At 42.3% G+C, this 24475-nt stretch overlaps 1 protein-coding gene across 3 annotated transcripts in view; it reads left to right on the forward strand.

The window, feature by feature from the left end:
* The window catches only part of EPB41L4A (erythrocyte membrane protein band 4.1 like 4A), a 257238-nt gene that overhangs the window by 52387 nt on the left and 180376 nt on the right, over positions 1 to 24475 (forward strand). The window contains exon 2 of one of the 3 annotated variants that reach the window (XM_044264239.1): positions 10128 to 10213. The exons of the other annotated variants lie outside the window; for them this stretch is intronic. Within the exon in view, the coding sequence (XP_044120174.1) occupies positions 10163 to 10213 (51 nt within the window). The 5' untranslated portion in view covers positions 10128 to 10162. The remainder of the gene's footprint in view (positions 1 to 10127; positions 10214 to 24475) is intronic. 3 annotated transcript variants of the gene reach the window in all.

The raw sequence follows: 24475 nt of genomic DNA on the forward strand, positions 1-24475 counted from the left end.
AAAGGGATGGAGGAAAGAGAAGTGAAGAAAGAGGAATGGCTGGATTTGTGTGTATGTGTGCATGCATGTGCTTTTGTGTAAATGGAATATATACAGTGAGGACAGATCACTCCTTGATGGAAAGGGTCCAAGTGGCTAGTTGAGCCGGCAGGGGAGTGTTGCTGTCTTGGACACTGAAGACTGGTTTCTGCTCTTGGCATTTTAGGTACTTATTCTTGACAGGAGCCGCGTAGCCTTTGTGAGAGCTTGTGCTGTTAAATCCATTAAGTAGCCTCTGCTGCTGTCACCACGGTCACTTCTACTGGAAGTCTATTGAGGAAGCACTGGGGTGGCTGGTGACAGGGGCTTACATCTAGATTGATAATTTTGTTTACCTGAAGGAGAGGCCCTTCAGCATTGGAAGGCCTTTAGTGCACGTTCTCATGGAACAAAAATATTTTTCATACACTATGCTCATTCTCTCTGTCCATATGTACCTTTCCTGGGTCCTCTTGTACCCTTTCTTTCAAATACAATTTTTTTTTTTCCCATCAAGACCTTGACTGCTCAGGTTAAGCATTAACCTTTGGCCATGATTCTGTATAGATCCATAATTCTGGCCATTTCTCAGTATAGATGGAGTGGACAGGCATGCGTACTGGTCACAGTTCTATCGGTTGGGATGATTTCCTTCATGAAGTATTTCAGGGACACTCTTTATTGGGGATGTCAGCCTGTAGCAGTCCACCTTTGCTTGGTGTACAGATAGCATGCAAACTCTCTCTAACCCAGGCCCAAGTTTCCCCTCTCAGTCAGCTGGTTGTAAGGAACTCTCCATGAAGTTACAGGTGTGGTAATACAGGAGGAGTAGGTATTAGAGGTCTCTGGGCTATCTGCTCATGCAACTTCTTGTGCCTTCTAGACATGATTCAATCTGATCTTTTTCATATCATTGTCTTTTTTTTTTTGATGGTAGATTGCTTCCATTTGTGTCCAGCCTTATGACCTGGGAGGTCAGATAACATTCAGAGTGCCATGGGCAGCTCAGGTCATATGGTTACTTAATAACCTTTAATCAGGCCCTGCCAAGGCCTACTGGCAGTCCAGGAGTCATTTCTTAAAATGACAGCTATCTGCTTTGTTCCAGAACCTGAGAATCTTGGGCTGTGTTTCTCTGGAACCTATTGGACTCAAAGACTTGGATCCACTGCATCATAAGACCCAAGTGGCCTAGCAGTTTATGCTGCAGACCCTACATGCTTCAGAGTCATCTCTTGCTCTAGGCCCTGCTCAACACTGGTGGGCTTACAGGTTACATAGTAAAGGAGTTAGCAGCATGTTAAGTGTGATATGAGTTGTCTTTAAAATGCAAAAAAAAAAAAAAAAAAAAAAGAAAGAAAGAACGAAAGGCCCATGAAGCATGTGTTTCTTTAATGGTAAGGAGTTCAGGGTTCTACAACTTGCATTTCACTTTGGAGGGGATATTCTAACATGTTCCAGATCACTGGATTCCCAGAAACATTACTGAGGCTGCAGTCTTTCAGTCTTCTTGGTTTTGTTTTTCACCATCAAGCTTGACTGCATCTCACTAAGACATGTGAAGGTTTTGCTACTTCCTGCTTATCAGGTCCCGTCAGCACGGGGTAACCAATGCAGGGGGCCATTGTGATGGTCTGTCAGATGTGAAGACAAGCACCTTCTCAGTAGACTAGATTGTACCTGTGAAGAGAGTTGTTACAGACCTCAGGCAAGAATGTGAAAGCAGGTTCTTGACCTTGCCAAATAAAACAAGTGGCTTCTTATGTTCTGTGTTGGTAAAATGTTTTCCAGATTAGTAGCGTCATATTGGGTGTCAGAGGCTAGATGTGCTCTGGAAAAGGTACTTAATTTGGTAAATCAGCCATGTTGGAGTCACTGCCTGGATGGATTTCTGGTAACCCATGGCCGTGTTCCAAAATCTACCTGCTTTCTTTCTGCCCAGACCAAAAAGGTGAATTAAACAGGAATGTGATAGGAAACTATCTGACCTTAAAAATTTCAAGTGGTAATAATCTTTACAGATTTCCCATGAATGTGGCATTTCTTCTAATTTACTGTCTTGGTAGGGAGGGGAAGTTCAGGGTCTTTCACATGGATATTCTTATCATAATGGCCCATATTCCATGGTCAGGGAGCCACAGTGGTCATTTCTCCCAGTGATCAAGAATGTCTACTCCAGTATTGCATGGAGAAACTGCAAAATAACCCTTATTGGGCCCGCTGTGAGATGGAAGAGGCCAAAACATCATGAATCCCCTGACCACAATAAACTTGACAACTTGAGTTTGACTGGCTGACCGTGGTACTTTAGGTCCCTAAAACTAAGTGGAACTCTAACTTAAGAAAAGAAGAAAAATAAAGATTGCTTTCTAATGGAATCAAAGCAAATAGAATGTGTATTGGTTATGCTTTTGTTTTTAGCTCCACGTTCTCCCAGTAGGCTCTGAGATGAACCACCTCTAAAAGGAAGTGAAGGGAGAACCGCTGAAGGAGTGGAATTCTCCATGCATGGTAGTCTTTTGGAAAAGGCAGTTTCTGCAGAGCTTGTAGTCGTGTTAGAGAGGTTTTGGAAGAGTGTTTCTGTTTTTAAGTTGTCAGTGCTCTCAAACTGGCTCCCCATAAGGAGCCAGAAATGAACTTCATTGTGTTGGAAATTGTGTTTCAACTGTGAAACTATACTTGTGCTGATACATAAACACACTTAACACTCTCAAAGCACGTGAAATGTCACTTTCAAGTGTGAAACATGCTGGTAGGAAAGAGGTGGTAGGTGTTTGTTTTTCTCATGCAGAATAACTAGTCTGTAAAGAAACTTCACACTTAGTTTTTTTCCAAGTAAAAAGATAAATGTAGTGGATTAATCAGGAACACTTAATCTACGTGCACAGTATTCCTCGAGTTCTGCTACTTGAGTTGCATGGAAGCGATCTTTGAAATAGCTTTGAGCTTCTGGTATCTTCTCTTCCTAGTTGCCACTAACTGAATACTTTATTACTAATTTTCTTTTTTTTTTTTTTTTTAAAGATTTTATTTATTTATTTGACAGACAGATATCACAAGCAGGCAGAGAGGCAGGCAGGCAGAGAGAGGAGGAAGCAGGCTCCCCGCTGAGCAGAGAGCCCGATGTGGGACTCGATCCCAGGACCCTGAGATCATGACCTGAGCCGAAGGCAGCGGCTTAACCCACTGAGCCACCCAGGCGCCTTTTGCAAACTGATAGCCTGACCTTGGAATATGACAAAAAAATCCGTGTCCATTAAATTTATGTGAAATTATCACTTTATGTGAAATTCAGGTAGAAAAAAAAATCCACAACCTAAGACATTTCTGTCTAGAACACTTTTCTAGTTATACTTAATAGTCACTTTTCTAACCCAAAGGTAATATACTATGTTTATGAACGGTACTAGTGTTCCCTGAGACTTAAAAAGACATAGTTAAAAGGGCAAATAAGACAGGTTTGCTAATACAATCTTGGCATATATATGGTTTGCAAAGACTTGAACTTTGATGAAGCCAGGTTTGAGCTGGATCAAGTTAATTTTCTGCAGAGGTGGCTATTTCTTTAGGAATCCCAATTAGAAAATGGTATTTTCACTATCAGAAGTCACTCTTGGATGTTTTTCATAAATGGTGAACTCTGTGGTAGGGGGAAAATATGAAAACATTACTAGACTGATAACTAGCTTATGTTAACATTTTAGACAAAGAGGTAGGATTTTGTCAAATTGAATTAAATGGTTTTTTCTCCCCTAACTAAAACTTGGCTTTCTCCTTGTACATCTCTTCTTACATTCTTTCTGCCCATTTGTAATATATCAGTTTGCCAGGGGATGGTGTCTACAGATCCTTGCCTTATTACTGCCCCTCCCGGTTTGTTTGTCTTCCCTTTATTTATTGCTTTCTCTTACTTTTTCCTTACCCTCTACTCTATCAATTCCTGACTTCCAAGTATCTCCTCACTACAGTTTTAGGCCTTCTGCAATTCCCATCCCTTCCCCCACCACCATCAGCCTTTTTAACTCCAAAATCTATTCAGAATAATAATGACTAACATTTAAGGAACTCTTATGTGCCAGCCACGATTATAAAGGACTTTTCTATATGTTAATCTTTAGAAGAGCCCTATGAGGAGCACCTGGGTGGCTCAGTTGGTAAAAGCATCTGCCTTCCACTCTGGTCATGATCCCAGCACCCTGGGAGCCTCGCTTGGGGCTCTCTGCTCAGCGGGGAGCCTGCTTCCCTTCCTCTGTCTCTGCCTGCCTCTCTGCCTACTTGTGATCTCTGTCAAATTTAAAAAAAAAAAAAAAAAGAGCCCTCTGAAGTAGATAGGTCATTATCCCCATTTTACAAATGAGGTTGTTTGCTCAAAGTCACAGAAGTTAAAATCAGCAGATCTGGGTTTTGAACTCAGGTTTTGAACAGGCTCCAGAATCCTTGTTCTTAACCATTACACCAGTGATTCTCAAACTTGACCGGACCTGGGAACTTTAAAAAATACTGATGCCTAGGATACTTGCCCAACTAATTAAATCAGTCTCTGGGAAGTGGGGCCCAGGTAGCCATACATTTTAAGTCTGTCCAGGGGATTCCATTGAGCAAAGTTAGGAACCATTGCCCTATATCTACATTATTTAGTATGGCAGGTTCTAGTTATGTGTGCTTATCTAAGTTTAAATTAACTAGAAGTAAATAAAAACTCGCTTTTTCAGTCATACTTGGGACATTTTAAGTGGTCCATAGTCACGTATGGCTAGGGACTTCCATATTGGACCCCACAGACAATTTCCTTCACTGCAGAAGTTTTCTTGGAGAGCACTGCTCTCTACCAAGCTTCCTCCCATCCCTCATATTGCTCCCTCGACCCCATGACCTTGACCATTATTCTTTATAGCAGCCCACAGATGAGTCTAAACCCTGGACCTTGTCATTACCTGAAGCTTGTCTACTTTGTAAAAACTTTAACTCCCAAATCCCTCCTTGACTGGAGTCTCCTGTCCTTTCTCCAGTTCATTTTCATTTAGTCAGCCTCTCTGCTTACCCATTATTCTCCCCTGTTAGCTTCTACGCTTTCTTTCTTTTCCCGTTGAACTTTGGATCTTATGAACAGTCCTGTCCTGAACATTTTCTCCAGTGTCTTCCATTTTCTTTTTTCCTGCCACACCCGGAGTGGCCAGCTCTAATACCACCTATGAAACTGTTTACATTCTCTGCTACTCCTGCCTGGTGCCACTAGAGAAAGGCATGACTTCTAACAGATGGCCACATACTTTTCCAATCTCATTTAGAAACTTGTCGCTGCATGGCAGTCCTTTCCCTTTTCTGTAAATCTCCCTTTTCCCCCACAGTGGCTGTGACAGACCTTCCCTGCCCCGGCCTGTTCTTCCCACCCTGCCAGCCTCAGCACAGGACCCCTCCTCTCCCAGGAGAGCCTGGAGTCAGTCTGCAAAACTCCCTGTGCTTCCATCCCCTCTGTCTTCACACACCTGCTATACCCAGGTGCGGTCCTCCCTCATCTCTGATGAGGGTCTTGCTCCTTTCTAAGGTTCTTCTCCCCAGCTGGTTATCTAAGCCCCATCTTCCTATACCAGGGCTTTGCCAAGTCTCTCCTATCATTTAAAAAACAAAAACAAATTCTCCTCCAACTACTTTCTTGACTGTGCATCCCTATAAAATGATGTCACTACTCCCTTTTTTTCCTATTAGACAAACTTCAGCATTCTTCAGCTCTCTTCAGTCTCACTTGCACACCTGCCAATTTCCCAAACCTGTTGCCTCTGTATACCATTAAGGACCTCCACATGCCAGACTGGTGCTCTGCAATGCCATTTGAAATTGTTGCCACTCCTGCTTTCTGAAACTCTTTTCTGTTGGGGTCCATGAGACAAGCTCTTCTCTTCTCCTGTAGGCTTCCAATTACTTCCCAGAATCTTCTGCATGCTCTCTCCGTCTCCCTACCATCCACATTACACCCAACTACAGCTATTTATGTGGGTTTGGACCCTATTTAGTCACATCCTCATTTATAAATTGTCAGTGTCAAGCCTGGCATGTGGTATGAATATTGGGCTTATGAATATTACTGAATGAGGTAAGGCTCAAACACAGTTATGTACAGGGAATAAATAGGTTGTCTGGGGAATACCTTGAAACACATTTTTGATTTGCGAATGTGTGATTCCGCGTGGACAGATGCAATCTCTAGTAAACATTTGGGAGCTCAGTGTTGAGGTAGATTTTCTCTCTCCGACCTGAATGCTTCATTAGTATCCTGTTCCATCACTCATCACAGACTGTCTCACTTTGCAGATCTGCCTTGAACTCGGCCCCCCACCTCCATACACACACCTGCCTCCTCTAGCTGACTTCCTACTTGCCGGGCAGGGTGACTCATGGGACTTCCCAGAAGCTTTAGTTTTTGTCTGCAGCCAGGAAACATCCAGATCTACTGTGTGTTTAAGTCATATTTTCCTAACAAAGCAGCTTCCCATATAGTAGGATTTAGGTACATTATTTTTGGTTATATCTGAAAATGATTTTTAAAACAATTTGAGAGGACTGTCTATGTTATTAGAGATCTAAAGAGAGATAAATAAAACATGAAAGCCAAGGCTTTGGAGGTGACAGTAGGGTGATGATTCTAATACAGGCACAGTGTGATAAACAGAGGTGGGATGTTGCTTGGAAGGTTTCATGAAGGAGGTGCCTGGAGGAAAACCATGAAGCATGGGCGAGCATCTCAGCGGGCAGAGACTAGAGTGAGGATGGCAGTTTATGTGGGCGGAAGGACACGAGTAAAGGTGTTGAGGAGGAGCATGTGTTAACTTATACTGAATATTGCAGTTTGTTGGAAATAGGGCATAATGGGAGATAAATGTGGGCGGTAAGTTGAGCCACGTAACAGAGGACCTCAAATACCAGCCTAAACAGAGCAGACCTGTTAAGTCCTGGGGAGCCCTTCAGGGTGTTTGTCAGAGGACTGGCACGATGATGGGGCGCTGGGAAGCTGCATCTGGCAGCAAGAATTAGGTTGGGTGTTTTGGCAGAATTGAGGCGGGGCACCTATGGCTGGGTGGCTAGGTCAAGCTGGGTGGCTAGCTTGTTATCCTGGGCTTTGTCTGCAGAGAGCCGGGGAGGAGGGGGCAGGGGGGCGGTGCCGGAAGCAGAGGCTGCCCTTGGCTGTGCTCCACTCTGATTTGCAATAGAGACTGAGGCTGCTCTGCTTCTTAGACTTAGGCTTCTCTCTAAATTGCAGCTAGTTTAGTCTCTCTGTTGCTTACTCTGTTCCACAGGAGTCAGTTATGTTCTAAATGGATGCCCAAAACTTCGGTGCAAAAAGGAAGAAGAGCACCTACTTAAAAAATGATAATTAAAAGCTTCATGAAAGACCAAAAGGGTATTTGATGTGGACACAGCAACCATGTATTCTTAGGTGAACCTGTAACTCACATAAGGGCCGAGATCCTAGAAGGTCATGGGCAGCAGAGAGAGAATTGGTGAAGGAGAGAAAAATCTGTAACAAAATGTCAGTACTTGCCTAAATTCTGCATTAAAAAAAAATTTTTTTAAAGATTTTATTTATTTAAAAAAAAAAAAGATTTTATTTATTTATTTGACAGAGATCACAAGTAGGCAGAGAGGCAGGCGGAGAGAGGGGGAAAGCAGGCTCCCTACTGAGTAGGGAGCCCGAGTGGGGCTCGATCCCAGGACCCTGGGATCATGACCTGAGCCAAAAGCAGAGGCTTAACCCACTGAGCCACCCAGACGCCCCTAAATTCTGCATTTTATTTTTTTTAATTAAAAAAAAAATTTCAAGATTCTATTTATTTATTTGACAGAGAGATCACAAGTAGGCAGAGAGGCAGGCAGAGAGAGAGCGGGAAGCAGGCTCTCCACTGAGCAGAGAGCCCGACTCAGGGCTCGATCCCAAGACCCTGAGATCATGACCTGAGCCAAAGGCAGAGGCTTAACCCACTGAGCCACCCAGGCGCCCCTAAATTCTGCATTTTAATAAGCAGATAAGAATTATTTGCGTTGCCAGGGGAATTGCCAGAGTGTTCCTCAGTTTTTAAAAATTCAGTTAATTCCTTCTGTATATTCCTCATCCTTTTCCTCACCGCTGTATTTCCTCCATCAGTGCAGATTTCAACACAGTTGAACAGGCAAGTAACACCTTAGTGTTACTACAAACACCATTTTGACCTTGTGGACTCCTTACTTAAAGGCTCACACTGAAAATGGGTGCGTGTGTGTGTGCTTATGTGTCTAATGATCTTTTGGTTATTCCAGCTCACTTTTGTGGTTAGATGATAACCACATCTACCCACTTTTGTGGCTAGATAACCACATATACCCACTTACGTGGTTGGATAGTTCTACTTGTAGCTTTCAGTTGCTTTGCTGTTTACTTAGTGTTTCCTCAGAACTATGTGTAGATCTTAGTGCTTCTATCTGTGTTTACTGGTTTTATGTCCAACTTTCATTTGGAGTTAGGATCAGATAAACAGCTGGCTACTTGGATGATAACTGTCAAAAAGCCAAATATTGGGTATCCACCCTCAGATCTTCCACCTTGATGTTTAGAAAGCTATAAAGAGTACTGGGGATTTAAGAATTCATACTGATGTAGCTTTCCTTTCAAAGTGGTAGCCTGAGAAGTCTCGGGATTTCTGTGCCAAAAGTTGTTTTGACTGATAGAACAGGTAAATGATGATTTGCAGATTTGTTTCACTAAAATTTGTTTTTGTTTATCTTTAGTTATGGCTGTGAAATAACACAGTGACATAAAAAAGCATCAAGAGTAGCATTTCTGGGGGTGCCTGGGTGGCTCAGTGGGTTAAACCTCTACCTTTAGCTCAGGTCATGATCTCAGGGTCCTGGGATCAAGCCACGCATCGGGCTCTCTGCTCTGCAGGGAGCCTGCTTCTGTCTGTCTTCTCTCTGTCTGCCTCTCTGCCTACTTGTGATCTCTCTCTCTCTCTGTCAAATAAATAAAATCTTAAAAAAAAAAAAAAGAGTAGTATTTCTGCTGTATGGTTATATGGCTGCCTTGTTTCAGCTTATGAACCTCTGGGGCTAACATTTTTCATGAGAACCAGAGTCAAGTACCTATTCTTAGCTTGACTTCCTTCAGTTTCTGTTTATTAACCTTTAGGCATTTTTAAAATTCTTTCTTGTTTGGTTTCTTTTGTTAGGTAAAAGTATACAATTTATTTAACTTCAAAGGATCTTTTCTATCAAATGTTTGAAAATACCACACCTCAGTATATATGTGTGAATAAATGATGTGACATATAAAAGCATTGGAACTCTTGGAAAGAGAAAGCAAAAGTAATTGTGGTGTGTTGTGGCTAATGGTCTTTTTCCTAGTATGTCTTAGTAACGTACCCCATTTCTGGGCAAATAACTTGATCTCCCTTGTCCTTATCTTTGAAATCAAAGAACTGTGTACCATCCTAACTCTTTAAAATTAAAAAATAAAACATCAAAACTGCACATAGATACAGAAGGGTCTAACAAGAAAATAAAAATCATCCTAGGTTGCCTGTGATGTGTGTGTACTAATTGACTATATAGGGGCTCTAAGGAACTTCCTGGGATGATGGAGATGTTCTCTTTTTTGGGGGGCTGTGGGTTACATGGGTATGTTTGTCAAATTCATTAAACTGTATTCTTTAGATCTGTATATAAATTGTGCTGTAATACAGAAAAAAAAAATCGTAGAGTCTCAGTTCCCAGGGATAACCATGGTTAACATTCTGTGTATTTCCTTCTGGTATAGTATTCTTTTTTTTCTTTTTTTTTTTTTTTAAGATGAGATCTTACTGTGTTTATTGTAGATATTGCTTACTTTTTAAAAATTCACATTGTGTTGAGAGTTTCCAAATCTCACTTAATGTGCTTTAAGTATAATAGCCACATGATATCTATTAGCTAAATATACCCAGTTATGTATAATCAGTTCTCAATTGTTGGGTTTTTAGGCTGTTAAAATCTTTCACTTTTGTAAATAAGACATAAATTTAATGGCACAAAACTTTTTCCTTAGCTGTGGATATTTTGTGTACGTGTCATTCATTCTAATTAGGTTTGATTCCATTTAATTCAAGAACCTGTGCTTGAGGGCCACTGGACATGGAGAGAAATGACCCTTTCCACCCATGCCCCAAAAGGAGCCACTTGTCCCGTGAGCCAGGTAAAGTGAGGTTGAAATGAAAATAGTAATAGAAAATAGTAATAGAAAATAGTAATGCAAGTATTTGAGTATTCCATGTCTCAGGGACTATAGATTTGGACAAAATAAGATTATGTTGATATAAATGAATAATACTATTTGAATAGTTACCGTTTATTAAGACTTATGTGGTGGGCATGGTGTCAAGATATTTCCAGGTGTTATTTCACAATGGCTGTGTGAGGTAGTATAGATAAAAGCAAGTACTGCAGAAGTAGACTGTATCCATTAGGGTTTGCCAGAGAAACAGAACTAGTAGGGTATGCATACTAAGAGTTTGATGCAGGGAATTAACTTTAGCTATCATGGGGGCTGGCTCGGCAAGTCTGAAATCTGCAGAGTAGGTGGTCCAAAAGAGCAGTCTGGGTCTCTTGGATGTTAGCTAAAGTGCTGTCCACAGGTAGAAACTTCTTCTTATAGGAATCCTCAGCTCTACTTTTAAGGCCTTATAATTCATGGAATGAGATCCATGCAGATTATCTAGGATCATTTCTTTCTTAAACTGATGGTAGACTTTAATCATGGCTAACAGCTACCTTCACAGTAACATCTAGATTAGTGTTTGAATAATGGGGATCTATAACCAAGCCATATTGACTCAGACTGAACACTTTAACGAACCCCCCCTCCACCATGTATCCATCTCCCTGCAACAGCCATAAACCAGTTTTACTTCATTCACACCTTCATTCATGTCTCTACCTTCTTAGTCATCATATCCACAAATATTTTTATCCACAAATATTTCAGTAGATATGTTTATATCTAAATATTTATCATTTTATCCACAAATATTTCAGTAGATATGTTTCGCTAGCCTAGTGCTGTCCAATAGAATTTTCTGTGATGGCAGCAATAAATTGTTCTCTGTAGCCACTGACCACATGAAGCTATTGAATACTTGGCATGTGGGTTGTTAAGACTGAGGAACTAAAATTTTACTTTTAAATAACTTAAAAAGCCACATGTGGCTAGACTGGTATGGCTTAAGAAGATAAGAAGTTTTCATATAACCAAAATCCTATTATCTTACTCATATTTTAATAGTAATTCCTTAATATTATAAAATATTCAGTCAATATTAACATTGCCAGCTGTTTCATAAGTGAAAGTGATAAATTACATATTTTTTAATAGCTTGGGTCAGAATACAAATATAAGCTGTACATTGCTGTTGGTAGCCATGTATGTTTTCAAAACCATAGGTTCTCTTTCTCTGATTTGCTCTTTATTGGTTGAAGATACTGGATTATTTGTTTTTCCTAGATAGTATGCCCTACTCATTTTATAGATGATTGGGATCAGTTATGTAAGCTGAGCTCAAAGCCAAGTCTGACTCAGAACTTGAGCTCTTAACCTTTCCTGCACTGGCCATGGTGGCAGTGGTGCTTCTGATGCCAGCAAGGAGAGGTCAGTGGGAGTAGCTGCTGTGTGCCAGGCGCCTGCAGTCCGTCACTCCTATCAGCTCTTCTCATCTTCACCCTGTAGATGTTGTTCCCATCTTCCAGGCAGGTCGGTTGACTTCCACCTACATCAAAGGGCTAGTTAAGTTTCTTAATTAGCATTCAAGCAGTCTGCACCTGGAGTTTGAATTCGTAACCACTCTGTTACATTGTCTCCATGCTATATTTCTTCTTCTTTTTTTTTTTTTTTTTAGATTTTATTTATTTATTTGACAGAGAGAGAGAGAGAGAGATAGTGAGAGCAGGAACACAAGCAGGGGTCGTGGGAGAAGGAGAAGCAGAGCAGTTCCCTGATGAGCAGGGAGCCCAATGTGGGCTCAGTCCCAGGACCCTGCGATCATAACCTGAGCCGAAGGCAGATGCTTAATGAGTGAGCCACCCGGGTGCTCCATGCTATATTTCTTCTTAAACACAGGGGATGTGAGGGGTGCCGGGGTGGCTCAGTGGGTTAAGCCTCTGCCTTTGGCTCAGGTTATGATCCTGGGGTCCTGGGATCGAGCCCCGCATCAGGCTCTCTGCTCAGCAGGGAGCCTGCTTCCCTTCCTGCCTCTCTGCCTACTTGTGATCTCTCTCTGTCAAATAAATAAATAAAAATCTTTATTTAAAAACAACAACAACAACACAGGGATGTGAAATCATTTTGGTTGCCTCTTGGAACCAGGACATGTTTGAAATTAGGAAGCTAAATTTTACCCAGTGATTTTCCAGGACTGTTGGGAGAATGGAATCAATGAATGATTGAAAGCACTTGAGAACCTTTAACGTAAAAGGCTCTTATGGAAAGTGTGCGTCTGTAAAGTCAACTGCCTACTATTCACAGATTCTTACTGCACTCTGCATGTCAGTTGCTTCCAAATGGAATCTGTTCCTACAGGCCACATTCTGAACATGACACTTTGATTTAAAGTCACTTAAACATTGTAGAAAACCTCTAAAAAGCCTGTTTAGAAACTATCCTGGCCAGAAATGCCTCATGCAGTTCCTGGATGCTTTTCCTATTCTGGGTTAGGAGAGGTTTGTTCGTCCTCCCCAGATGGACTGCCCAAATGCGCTCTTGGAAGTGAATGCCTCTGAAGTGTAGCAGCTTACTGCAAAGCCTGAGTGTCCCTGTATGCTGGAGTTTCCCTACTTTGTGTGGTGATCCACTAACTGGAAGCATGCAAGCGAGTCCCTGTGAGTCTTGGTGGTTGGTCTTCTGTGAAGACCGCCTTTTCAGAGGTCACTACCTCACTTCCTTAACTCAGGTGGCTGCAGAGCTGGCTCCTCCCGCTGCTGCTGGGCACACCAAGAGAGAGTAGATCCCTCCCGTTCTAATTCCTTTCACGAGTATTGGATTAAACTGGTACTTAATGCACCACAGAGAGCAATTGGCCTGGCTGATGAAAAGGGCCTGGAAAATGTGCCTGACGCTCTTACAACTCCATAAAATCCACTGCCAGCTTATCCCCCTCGGGACTGTGGGGCATCTCAAACCCACGGGACTGGGCTGAGCACAGTTCCTATAAATACATGGCAGTAACTGCTTTAGAAAAGTTTCCAGGGAAGACCAGTGATACGGTGTATTTCATAGGTCTGTGATTCAGTGGAAAAAGAAATAGGGAAGAAGAGGGGAAAGGCACAAAGAGAGGGAAGGAAAGGAAATTAGCAGTTTTTATGTCCAGGAAGCATGGTTGCTTATGGCACTCCATGTGTAGTGTTTCTCTTTGTTGCCGGTATATCCCATGAAATGGTCTTTAATGAAAAGGGGTTACTTATTAACTTCTCTCTTTATTTTGTTATTATTATTGGTAGTATTTTTAAAGATTTTATGTATTGATTTGACAGTGAGAGAGAGAGAGACAGCGAGAGAGGGAACACAAGCAGGGGGAGTGGGAGAAGGAGAAGCAGACTTCCCCTTGAGCAGGGAGCCCAATTCTGGGCTCCATCCCAGGACCCTGGGACCATGACCTGAGCCAAAGGCAAATGCTTAATGACTGAGCTACCCGGGTGCCCCCCTTTTTAATTTAATTTTTTATTTTTAGTTTTTTAAAAGATCTCATTTATTAGAGATAGCATGCACAAGTTGGGAGGGGGGCAGAGGAAGAGGGAAAAGCAGACTCCCCACTGAGCAGAGAGCCTGATGCAGGTGCTCCACCCCAAGACCCTGGGTTCATGATCTGAGCCCACGGCAGACCCAGGTGCCTTAACTTCTCTTTTTAGAAAGTGAAGTTTTTGACCATTTTTTAGGTATGTGTCTTCTAAGAATGTGAGTCTGACAGTTTTATAGTTTCTAATTCCAGATAGTTTTGGATGGTGTTTTATGAGTTGTTTTGCCCCATTCTAGAGGTGAAATTGATATTTGGCTTTAAATAAAGCTATTTGAAGGAATATTGATTTTTTATTTGCATACAAAATACCCTTATACTGTGTTCACCTAAGCTAAGATGATACATAGAATTTTGGTTACTGTGCAAAAATATTCTTCAGCGGTTCTTTTTAGATTCAGGGCTCTATCTTTAGAATGTTCTATTTTTTAAGTCTGTAGTTAGTATGAACTAACTACAGTAGTAGTAATAGTTAAGAATGAACAATATAGCTTTTAACATTTAAAATTACTTCCTTTTGGCTTGTTGGATGTGAGCCATCAACAGAAATGTTTATAATGGTTTACATGCCTTGTTAATTTGTGAGGTTATGAAATAGGTATTAGGGAGTCCTATTACTGTGATTTTTAGTTGGCAGCTAAAGCATCTTATAATTTAAAGCTTCATTTGACCTCCACTATTAAGATAATTTTATATGTGCACACACACAGACACACAAAGTAGATGTTTGTAGACTTATTCCTTGAAGAATTGATTGTGAGGGAGGTAAGCAACATTTGTATCAGTTTCAAGTAGGAAGATTATAATCAAATACAATGAATTGTGTGTGGGATTTTTGGAACTTGATTCATTGAACAAATTGGACTAAAAGTTATCAAGTGTCTTTATATTAGGCTCTGGGGACAGAGAAATGAATTAAAAGTCCCTGTTACAGTGAAGCTTACATTCTGATGGGAGGAAACCATTACACAAAGAAAAAATTAATATACACCGAAAATTAAGAAGAAAAAGTCAGTTGAAGGGGGTAAGAGTGTTGGGAGTGAGGAGGATGGAGCAGTGGTTGGGGACAGCCTTTCAGATGAGTTAGCATTGGAATAGAAACCTGAATGAAGTAAGGAGCAAGCCATCTGACTAATGGATGAAGAGAAAGAAATTGTTCCTGGAGAGTGCACAGTAGGTGTGGAGGCCCTTGGGTATGTGTGAATGGATACTTATTTATGAACAGTATTGAAGATTATTATAGTGCTGGGTCAGTATTTTGGGCTTTTTGTCTAAACTGGATCTTTTTTCCAGGGAGTAGATAAAGGACTAAACTATATATCATTTTAAGTGGATCTTCTGTAAACAAAATTCACATCACAAAATGAAATTGGCAGAAAGGTATATGTAGTTGTATCAGAACTAGTAAAGGTAAAAGGTAAAAATAAAACCTTAACATGTTATTGTTATAATAATATTGTTATAATTTAATTGTTATAATAATAATATAATAATATGAATTGTTATATTCAGAGCAGGGATCTGTTTTTATTACTATTTAATCTTCACACAAGAACTAGAAAATCTTTCCTTATTGAAAGAGGTGATCTAAGACATAATCCCTATTAAGCATTGTAATGGGTTGAATTTTGTCCCTACAAAAGATACTGAAGTCCTAACACCAGGTGCCTGTGAATGTGACCTTAATTGAGAATAGGGTCTTTGCAGATGCCCAAGTTAAGATGAGGTCATTAAGGTGAGTCCTAATCCAGTATGACTGAGTCCTTATAAAAAGAGGGAAATTTGGACATAGGGAGGCATGCACAGAGGGAAGGCAATGTGAAGACATGGGGAGAATGGCATCCAGAAGCCAAGAAAAGCCTGAGGCTACTGGAAGCTAGGAGAAAGTCATGGAACAGATAGTCTTTCAGGGGCCTCAGAAGGCACCAACCCTGCCAACACCTTGACCTGGGACTTGGAGCCTCCAGAACCATGAGACAATAAGCTTCTGTTGCATAGGCCACCCCGTGTTGGTGGTGCTCTAGAAAACTACTGTGGGCATTAAGGAATATTTTTTTTTTAAAGTTTTATTTATTTGACAGAGAGATCACAAGTAGGCAGAGAAGAAGGCAGAGAGAGAGGGGAAAGCAGGCTCCCCACTGAGCAGAGAGCCCGATGCGGGGCTCGATCCCAGGACCCTGAGATCATGACCTGAGCTGAAGGCAGAGGCTCAACCTACTGAGCCAACCAGACACCCCAGGAATATTTTGTTTTCTTATAAAGCTGTCAAAAATGAAATGAGAGGATAAACCTTAACCTACTTTCTGTATTTTGGCAACCTGACAGGTGAAGAATAGGGCAAATATAGATGCCCACACCCCCACACCCTCAGGGTCTTCCTCCATCTGATGAATACTTCATATTTGGTTGTTGATTTCTTTATCTAAAATGAGTAATGGGATTTTGGCAACATGGCAGCCACATAAAATGTGCAACAGTGGAAAAGATTCCCCCAATGGAAGTGTAATGTGTTTCCAAGAATGTTGTTGCTATATTATGTTTTTTCTGTTTTCTGCTTTTAGTGCTTTATAAGGCTGCTCTGTTACAGTAACGTGTGAGGAGAATGAAGTGAATAAGCTTCCTTCTTGTTGAGAAACTGCAGCACACAGACATGCCCTCTGAAAAGGGCAGTTGGCTTAGGACTCTTAGAGGGAGGGGGAAAGTACTAAGCTGAGGAAGTTTTCTTAAAAACAAAACTCGCAGGTACATCGTTAGGCTTTCGTACTGGGAGATGAAGGCGGGGCAGTGGAGGTCAGGGTCACTGCTGAGGAAGCATTTTGCTGGAGTTCTGTCAGGCAGTTTTAGGATGCCTATGATTTGGATCCTTGAAATCAGGCTGTGCGTTTGTATGAGGATGTGTATGGAGAGTGGGCTCTGAGCAATATGGCTTGTGCTTGATTCCTGACTTCATGGCTTGTTGGTTGTTTGACCTTGAGCAAGTTACTTAATCTCTGTGTCTGGTTTTTCCCTCCTCTGAGAATTGGTGGAACCATTGTGCCGGCCTCAAAGGGTTTCCGTGGTAATGAGATGATCCTTGTTAAGTGCTTTAGAATGGTGTCTGGTCACATTAAGGGTTCTGTAATTTATAGACATTGTTAGTATTAGAAGTAATAGAAAATCAAGTTAGGAGACAAAGTATAAAATAGGCTTCCTCTGTCTTTCTATCACGGGGAGAGAGGCAGTGGCTCAGGTGCATTGGCTAGAAGGAGTTCAGGAAGAAGACGCTTGTACCCAGTGCTGAAGAACAGAGGTGTTCTTGGTTCTCAATCCTGTCTGGAAGATGGAGGATTTGTGAAAGTACTCAGGGACTCTTCTTGGTTTCTGAGTTGGCTTTAGCCATCATGATAGGAGAGGGGGGTGATGATGGAGCATGGGTACATTCGGGCTCCCTGGGGCATCCTGACCTTGGGCAATCCATTGGTGTGATAATGATGTTAGCCAGCATGGAAGACACCCTTACAATGAATCACAAGTGCCAGCCAAGCACAGTACAGAATCTGGTCATTTAATTCTCAGAGCGGGCCTGTGGGGCAGTTCTTATTATTAGTCATGTTTTTTAAATGGGAAATTTTGAGCTTTGGAAGGTTGCTTGTCTAAAGTTACATGTGAAGGAAGTTGTGGCGCTCGGATTGGAATTGAATCTGACAACAGAGCCAGGGCCTTTAACTCTGGGAGAATCATGCTTATTTCTTTCCCTTCCCAGCATCTGGTTCACCATCAAAGAACCCTTGCCCAGGCAGGGAGGTGATGACCTAGATCTGGTCACCCAATACTGTTGGTTTTATGGGAGGAGTATAACAAGAGGAAGGTGTTGGCAAGTCAGTCTCTAGCATCTGTTCTTTACTATATAATTTTTCTTTGATGACTTGAAACATTGATCTTACAGTTGTGATATTGTGAGGCCAATTTTAAGAAAACATATCAGAACTATGTATCTACGTGTATTTTTCAGTAGACTTTGTATATACTGTAACGGTACTCCACTTAAAGAACTTCGGGGACTTTTCTTCCTGATTTATCTTTTTTTAAATAATTAAAAAAATTTTTTTATAAACATATAATGTATTATTAGCCCCAGGGGTATAGGTCTGTGAATTGCCAGGTTTACACACTTCACAGCACTACCCATAGCATATTTCCTGATTTATCTTTATGAACCACTTTGAGCCCTATAAATACCTTTTAAAGATCAATCACTTTGAATTTATGTATTATTTTTAACTAGAAAATACTGTGCTGGGGCACCTGGGTGGCTCAGTAGGTTAAAGCCTCTGCCTTCGGCTCAGGTCATGATCCCAGGGTTCTGGGATCGAGCCCCAAATTGGGCTCTCTGCTCGGCAGGGAGCCTGCTCCCCGCTCTGTCTCTGTCCGTCTCTCTGCCCACTTGTGATCTCTCTCTGTCAAAAAAAAAAAAAAAAAATACTGTGCTATTTGGTGTGCTCAACACCTTTATTAAGGCTGGTCTTCAGATGATTTTTGGCTTTTTCCCAGCTTACAGCTGCCCTCAAATGGCAATGTGCAAATGTTGAGGCTATATAAAGAACGTACTGCATTCTCAGAAGGCAGTTCTAGAGGAAGCACTAAACTATTTTGACACGTCTGCCCTGTTGGCAAAACAGCATAATAATCCCAGGAATTGTTTTGAGTTGGGTAGCATTCATTGTGAGATATTCGTCTTGGCACACTCGTGAAGTTACTCATTGCTTGACCTCCAGAGTGCTGGGCTCATCAGTAGTGTCTGGATAGATCCTGTCCACTTCTGTTTTGACGTCTGCCGTCCTTTCCTGTCCTCAACTTTCACTGTACGCTCACTGAGAGTGGCTCTTCCTTCTACGTGAACAAGCTCAAGTCTTTGTTTTTTATTTTTTAACTTGACCCAGCCAGCACTCTATTTCCCATCTTCTCTTTGTAGAAGAGAACTTGTAGCCAGAGAGGGAGGTGAAGAGCCAGGTGAGGGAGTGTCCAGAAAGCCACAGGACAGGCCATGGTCAGATGCTACAGCAGTGGTTCCCAGAGTGTGATCTCTGGACCCACAACCTCACTGTCCCCTTTACCGACCCCAGACCAACCAGATTAGAATTTATTCTAACTTTTGGGCCCCAGAAATTAGAAACTCTGCCATCAGTTGAAGCTACGTCACCAATTGATAGTGATGCTTCCTACATTTTGAGGACCCCTGTGCGACAGAAAGGTCAAGTTAAATAAGGGCTGGAAATCCCTATTGGAGTTTCTAATTGGGCAGTTCTTTGTATTCTCCTTGGCCTTCTCAGTCCTGGGCAGTCTTGCTTCTGTCCCCAGCGCTTCAGGGAGTGTGCTCTAGGTCAGCAGGACCCTGACCTCTGTGCTGCTGTGAGCACTGATACCGGAGGAGCCCTGGATCCCCATCAGGAGTTGTGGGTCTGTACCAGTCTTGCCCTGTCAACCAGCCAGGGAACTTGATGTGAGTGGCTAACCTGTCTAGGCCCCAGTTTCTTGTTTGTTAACCCAGAGTGAGATTTGCTAATCATTAAAGGATCTCTTCCATCAAATCTAAGTTTTTCTATTTCTTAGGAACATTTTAGCATTTGAAAATTTTAAATTAATCAATTTGTTCAAATATATTTACTTACTACTGTGTCATTAGCCACTCAGATTTAAGAATGTTGTCAGTGGTCACCAAAACCTTGAATCTCCAGCATGTATTTCAGCCCCATAATAACGAGGCCGATTCATTAACGGGAGCTGTGCTGTCAGACAGTGACTCAGCTTGCCAAGGAGCCTGACGCCTTCATCTTCTGCCCATCAGTGGGAAGATCGCCAGCCTTGATGCAGAACTTGTATTTGTGGTTTGATGGTTCTGATCTCCTCCTTTGACCGGGGAGACAGCAACATGTGAAATGCTTCTGTGGTGTGATTCCTCCTTTTTTCCTTTTTTTAATTTTTTTTATTTTTAAAGGTTTATTTGAGACAGGGGGAGCAGCAGAGGAAGAGACTCTTTCAAGCAGACTCCCCACTGAGTGCAGAGTCTGACACAGGTCTTGATCCCATGACCTATGAGATCATGACGTGAGCTGAAAACATGAGTCTGTCACTCAGCTGACTGAGCCATCCAGGCGCCCCTCTCCTCTTTTCTTTTCTATGGCACTTCCCCCCTGCTCGGCCCCAAGCACCACGGCTGCTGATTTTCCCTTCAGCATCTTTTGTATCTGTCTTCTCCGTGCCCTTCACATTCTGCCTCCCACCCCCAACTCCCCCCCCCCCACGCCAATTTCTTGAACTCATGGTTTCTCAATGCCTGCTTTGTGCTAGGTAAGGCACTAAAAGGTCTGGAGCACAGCAGCAGAGATGGGGCATTTGCAGAGCAGGGGTGGTTGGCAAACCTTTTCCTTAAAGGATCGGGTAAGACGTATTTTCGGCTTTGAGGGGCATAAGGTCTGTGTCGCAACTATCAGACTCCGCTGTAGACAGTACATGAGACAGTGGTGTGCCTTCGTTTCAGTCAAAGCTTTCAGGCGAGGCCAGATTTGGCCATGCATCATGGTCTGCCAGCCCTGATGCAGAAAGTGAGGCAGACCACTAGCAAATACACAATTTAAAAATGCATGTATCCATTTGTGGTTAAGTGTTATGAGAAAAAGGCAGTGTGAAGGGGATGAGGAAGCTGGGGAGTGTGTGAATGGGGGGGTGTTCTATTTAGCGCAGGCTGGATGAGGAAGCCCCCTCATCTGCAGAAATTGGGGACACAACATGGGACATGCAGTGGAAGGGGCTTCGTGGTGGGTGGGAACACAAGTGTAGTGCTCCTGGCGTGGCTGCTTACTGGGTTCAGTCAGGGAACCACAGGGAAGCCAGTTTGGCTGGGGGGAGCCAGGGTGAGAATGGGCGGGGACTCTGGGGCAGCTGCCAAAGGACAGGTTGGTAGGAGTTCACCGACAGAGGAGAGGAGGTAGCTTGTGTGAGGGTGTGGAAGTGTGAGAGCATGATGTGTGCGGGGAAAGTAAGAGGCCAGGTGTGCCTGGAGAACAGGTTGGATGGGGTTCGTGGGAGTGAAAGGACCCGAGGCTGGTAAAGTCGGCTTTGAATATCATGCCGCAGAGTTTTGGCTTTATTCGTGGGAGATTTTTAGGGAGGGGAACATTGTCAGCTTGTCTTAGAAAAGGTGAGAGGTGGCAGTGTGGGGGTGAGAGGTAGGGGTGTGGGAGGGGGAAGGATGAGGGAAGAGGAGATGAATTCATGGGAGATCTTACACTCGGCCTGTGGAGTCCTCTTGTGTCTCTTCAGGCGCCAGTGCCTTCCTGCAGTGGTGTCTCTGCTCCTGGCCTTCCTCCTTCCTGCAATGTCTGCTCCTTTACTTGGAAAGAATGGCCTAAAGGCTTCCCCACCCTGATCACTCCCAAGTGATGCTCCACTTCCTCTTCCTTATTCTCCTAGTACCTTCTTCTAGGTACTTCTCTTTCGTGGGGTTCGGAACATGATCTTATCACTTCTTAGGTATTGTAACCTTCTTGAGGGCGAGGAATGCTTTATTGAAATTGGGGTCTTAGTATATAGGAGGGTGGGGAATAGGGACTCAGGAGTTTTGCTGTCCCACCACTTAACTGCTTGACCTTACTTAAATTACTTTGCTGCTCTTAACCTGCATTTTCTCATCTGTGAAAGGAGGCAGTATTATCAGCCTCTCAAGGCTCTCATGATAGTGGAGATCCTGTACAGAAGCACTTAAAATCAAGTCTGCACGTTTTATGTGTCTAATGCATTCTGTCAATTGTTAGCATTATTGCCACATTACAGTAAAGTTTAGCACAATGCCTGGAATAGAGTAAATGCTCAAAAAACCTTGGTTGTTGGAGGGAATGTAGTACAGATAGAGCTTATGGTAGGTGGATACAGACCACCTTGAATGGTGACAAAGCTGACTATAATGGGTCTGTTTGGTCTCTATAACTATCCAGTTATGGGATTGCAGAGAAACTAAAATATAGCTAGATATCTTAGAAAGCTATTGCAGAAGACAAGCTGATAAAATTTCATTTAGATGAGTGCAAAATCTCAGTACACATGCATTATCAGTATTCATGATCAAGTATTCTTGCATCTTATAAAATCTGCCCAAGTTTGAAAGACAAATTATTGAGGGGTAAAAATTAATGTCCATACTGAGAGAGCTAGCTTCTCTGTTGGGGTTCTCAGTGGCCCCAGCAATTAACTATACACACATCTGCTATGTCTTGCATTGCTCAGAAAATGAGGACCCCAATGTGTGAGCAGACTCTGCAAGGGAAGCCTCTACTGAAAAGATCAGCCATAGATCTCTTTGCGCCAGAGAGATCAGAAATAGTTTTGAGACATGACCTTGAAAAAGTTGAAAGTCATTTAATTGTTCCCCAGTACCTCTAGGTTATTTGTGAGCTCTAAAAGCCCACTCGTTAAACCTGAACCGAAAATCTTTTCCTGTCTGGCTTTCATTAACAGGAGGTTGCACTCATGGTACCTCAGTGGCCCAACCATCTAGTCTCCTCAACTTGTGGTCATCTCCTTTCTGAGCTGTTGCTTCCCTGCCTCTGCCTAGCTTTCTGGCCTTGATCTTTGGATCAGCACAGTGGTAGGCCCTAATTGAACCCTACAGTTAGTCCCCCCAAGGGGACCAGGAAGTGACCCCCCACCGGGGATATTCTGTGAGCAGCTGTAGCGAGTACCCCAGGAACATGTGTTGTAGAAGGAAAGTCACACCTTTGGAGCTTTTTGACCTTCATGCTCGCAAATGCCAGTCCATACTGTCTCATTTCTCTAGGTAATGGACACCCATGCCCTTCAGCTTTTATTTTGGTTACTTAGCTTCTTAGTATATTACTATTGTTGAGGAAATTCTAACCCAAACTCTACTTTTATTACCATTATGCAGAGATTTCTACTACCCATTCTCATCCAGTTTCTGTTGTTAAAATTAACTTAAATTTGTGGTCTCCAGATTTTGCATAGCTCTTTGAACTACCAGTGTTGTCTGTTCTGAATCCTGTACTGTATCTTTACTCATGTTTTCCTCTTACCCAGAAGGTCTTTCTTTTCTATCCACTAATCCAGTCCTCCTCCTTCATTAAGACTTTCTCCAGGGCACCTTTCCTTCCAGAGTGCAGGAAATCAGGAAATGTAACTCTGTGGACATTTAAGGGTATTGCCTGATGGATCAAAAAAGACTGGGGAAGGGTCCTGTTTGGGGTAGCAGGTGCAAAGGACCAAAGGAAGGAAGTCAATGTGGCCGGACCTTAAGATCAAGGAAGAGAAACACCAGTTGTGCCTGATCCAGACTAGATTATGGTGAGCAAGGTGAAGGTAATTTGGCCTTTGTCTTTATAATGTTGGGACTCCATTGAAGTATTTTAAATAAGAAGGTGTTATGGTCAAGTTTACATCTTCAGATACTCTGGCTGCTGTGGGGAAGAGACCCGTTAGGAGGCAGTTGCCTGGTCTAGATGAGTTGGATTGGGTGGTGGAGTTGGAGAGCCATGGGCAGATTTGGCCACTGATCTTATCTGGTCATCACAATATCTGGTTGGTATAATGGGGTAAAATGAACCATCTGGAAAATGCTAATTTGTGGGACTGGGTTAATGGATTGAAAGTCTAGAAGCACCTTTTCTCATTTCCTTTGATTAGAGAGAGAGGACTAAAAAAACCCACAAGATTTCAAAAGATAAATAAAGGTAGTGGTGATATTTTCTGACTATAAATCTATGTTAAGCCTACCTTTTCCTGTTAAGATAGTAGATTAATTCTTCCTCTTAGAAGGCTGAAGAGATGGTTGAGTAATACTCCACTGTCTATGTATGCCATATCTTTATTCATTCATCTGTTAGTGGACATCTGGGATCTTCCCATATTTTGGCTCTTGTGGACATTGCTGCTATAATGCCACCTTGAATCACTCTTTTTGTGTCCTTTGGATAAATACCTAGAAGTGCAATTGCTGAATTGTACGGTAGCTCTATTTTTCCTTTTTTGAGGAACCTCCACACTGTCTTCCAGAGTGGCTGTACCAGTTTGCATTCCCACCCACAGTGCAAGAGGATTCCCCTTTCTTCGCATCCTCGCCAACATCTGTTGTTTCCTGTGTTGTTCATTTGAGCCATCTGACTGGTGTGAGGTGGTATCTCATTGTGGTTTTGATTTGTATTTCCCTGATGCCCAGTGATGTTGAACATTTTTTCATGTGTCTGTAATGATTTGTTTCTACCCATGAAATTAATAATATGCTCTATGTTAACTGAAGTTAATTTAAATAAAAATTTGTTTTTAAAAAGTTTAATAATCTGGGGTAAAAAAACAAACAAACAAACAAACCTGAAGTGATTCCTGATGTTCAAGGAGAGTCCTTCTGGAGTCTCCTTCAAGGAGAGTTCAAGGAGAGAAATTCCTGAGTGAATTTAGACTCTGGTGGAGGTGCCTTTGTTGTTTGTTTGTTTGTTTTTATTGTTTTTTATGCCTTTTGGTGATGGAAATCTCTGCCCTGCCCTCATGTACCTACCCTGTGCAGAGCCTTAGCCAGGTCCTAGCGAAGCATCAGATACCCAAGGCTCCTCTGCCCAATCAGTGCAAAGCCTCATGGCTTCTTTCCTCTAACTGACAGAATGGTTATTTTTGTGCTACTTAATAGAGGTAAA

The sequence above is a fragment of the Neovison vison genome, chromosome 1 (assembly GCF_020171115.1).
Source record: "Neovison vison isolate M4711 chromosome 1, ASM_NN_V1, whole genome shotgun sequence".
Lineage (NCBI taxonomy): Eukaryota > Metazoa > Chordata > Mammalia > Carnivora > Mustelidae > Neogale > Neogale vison.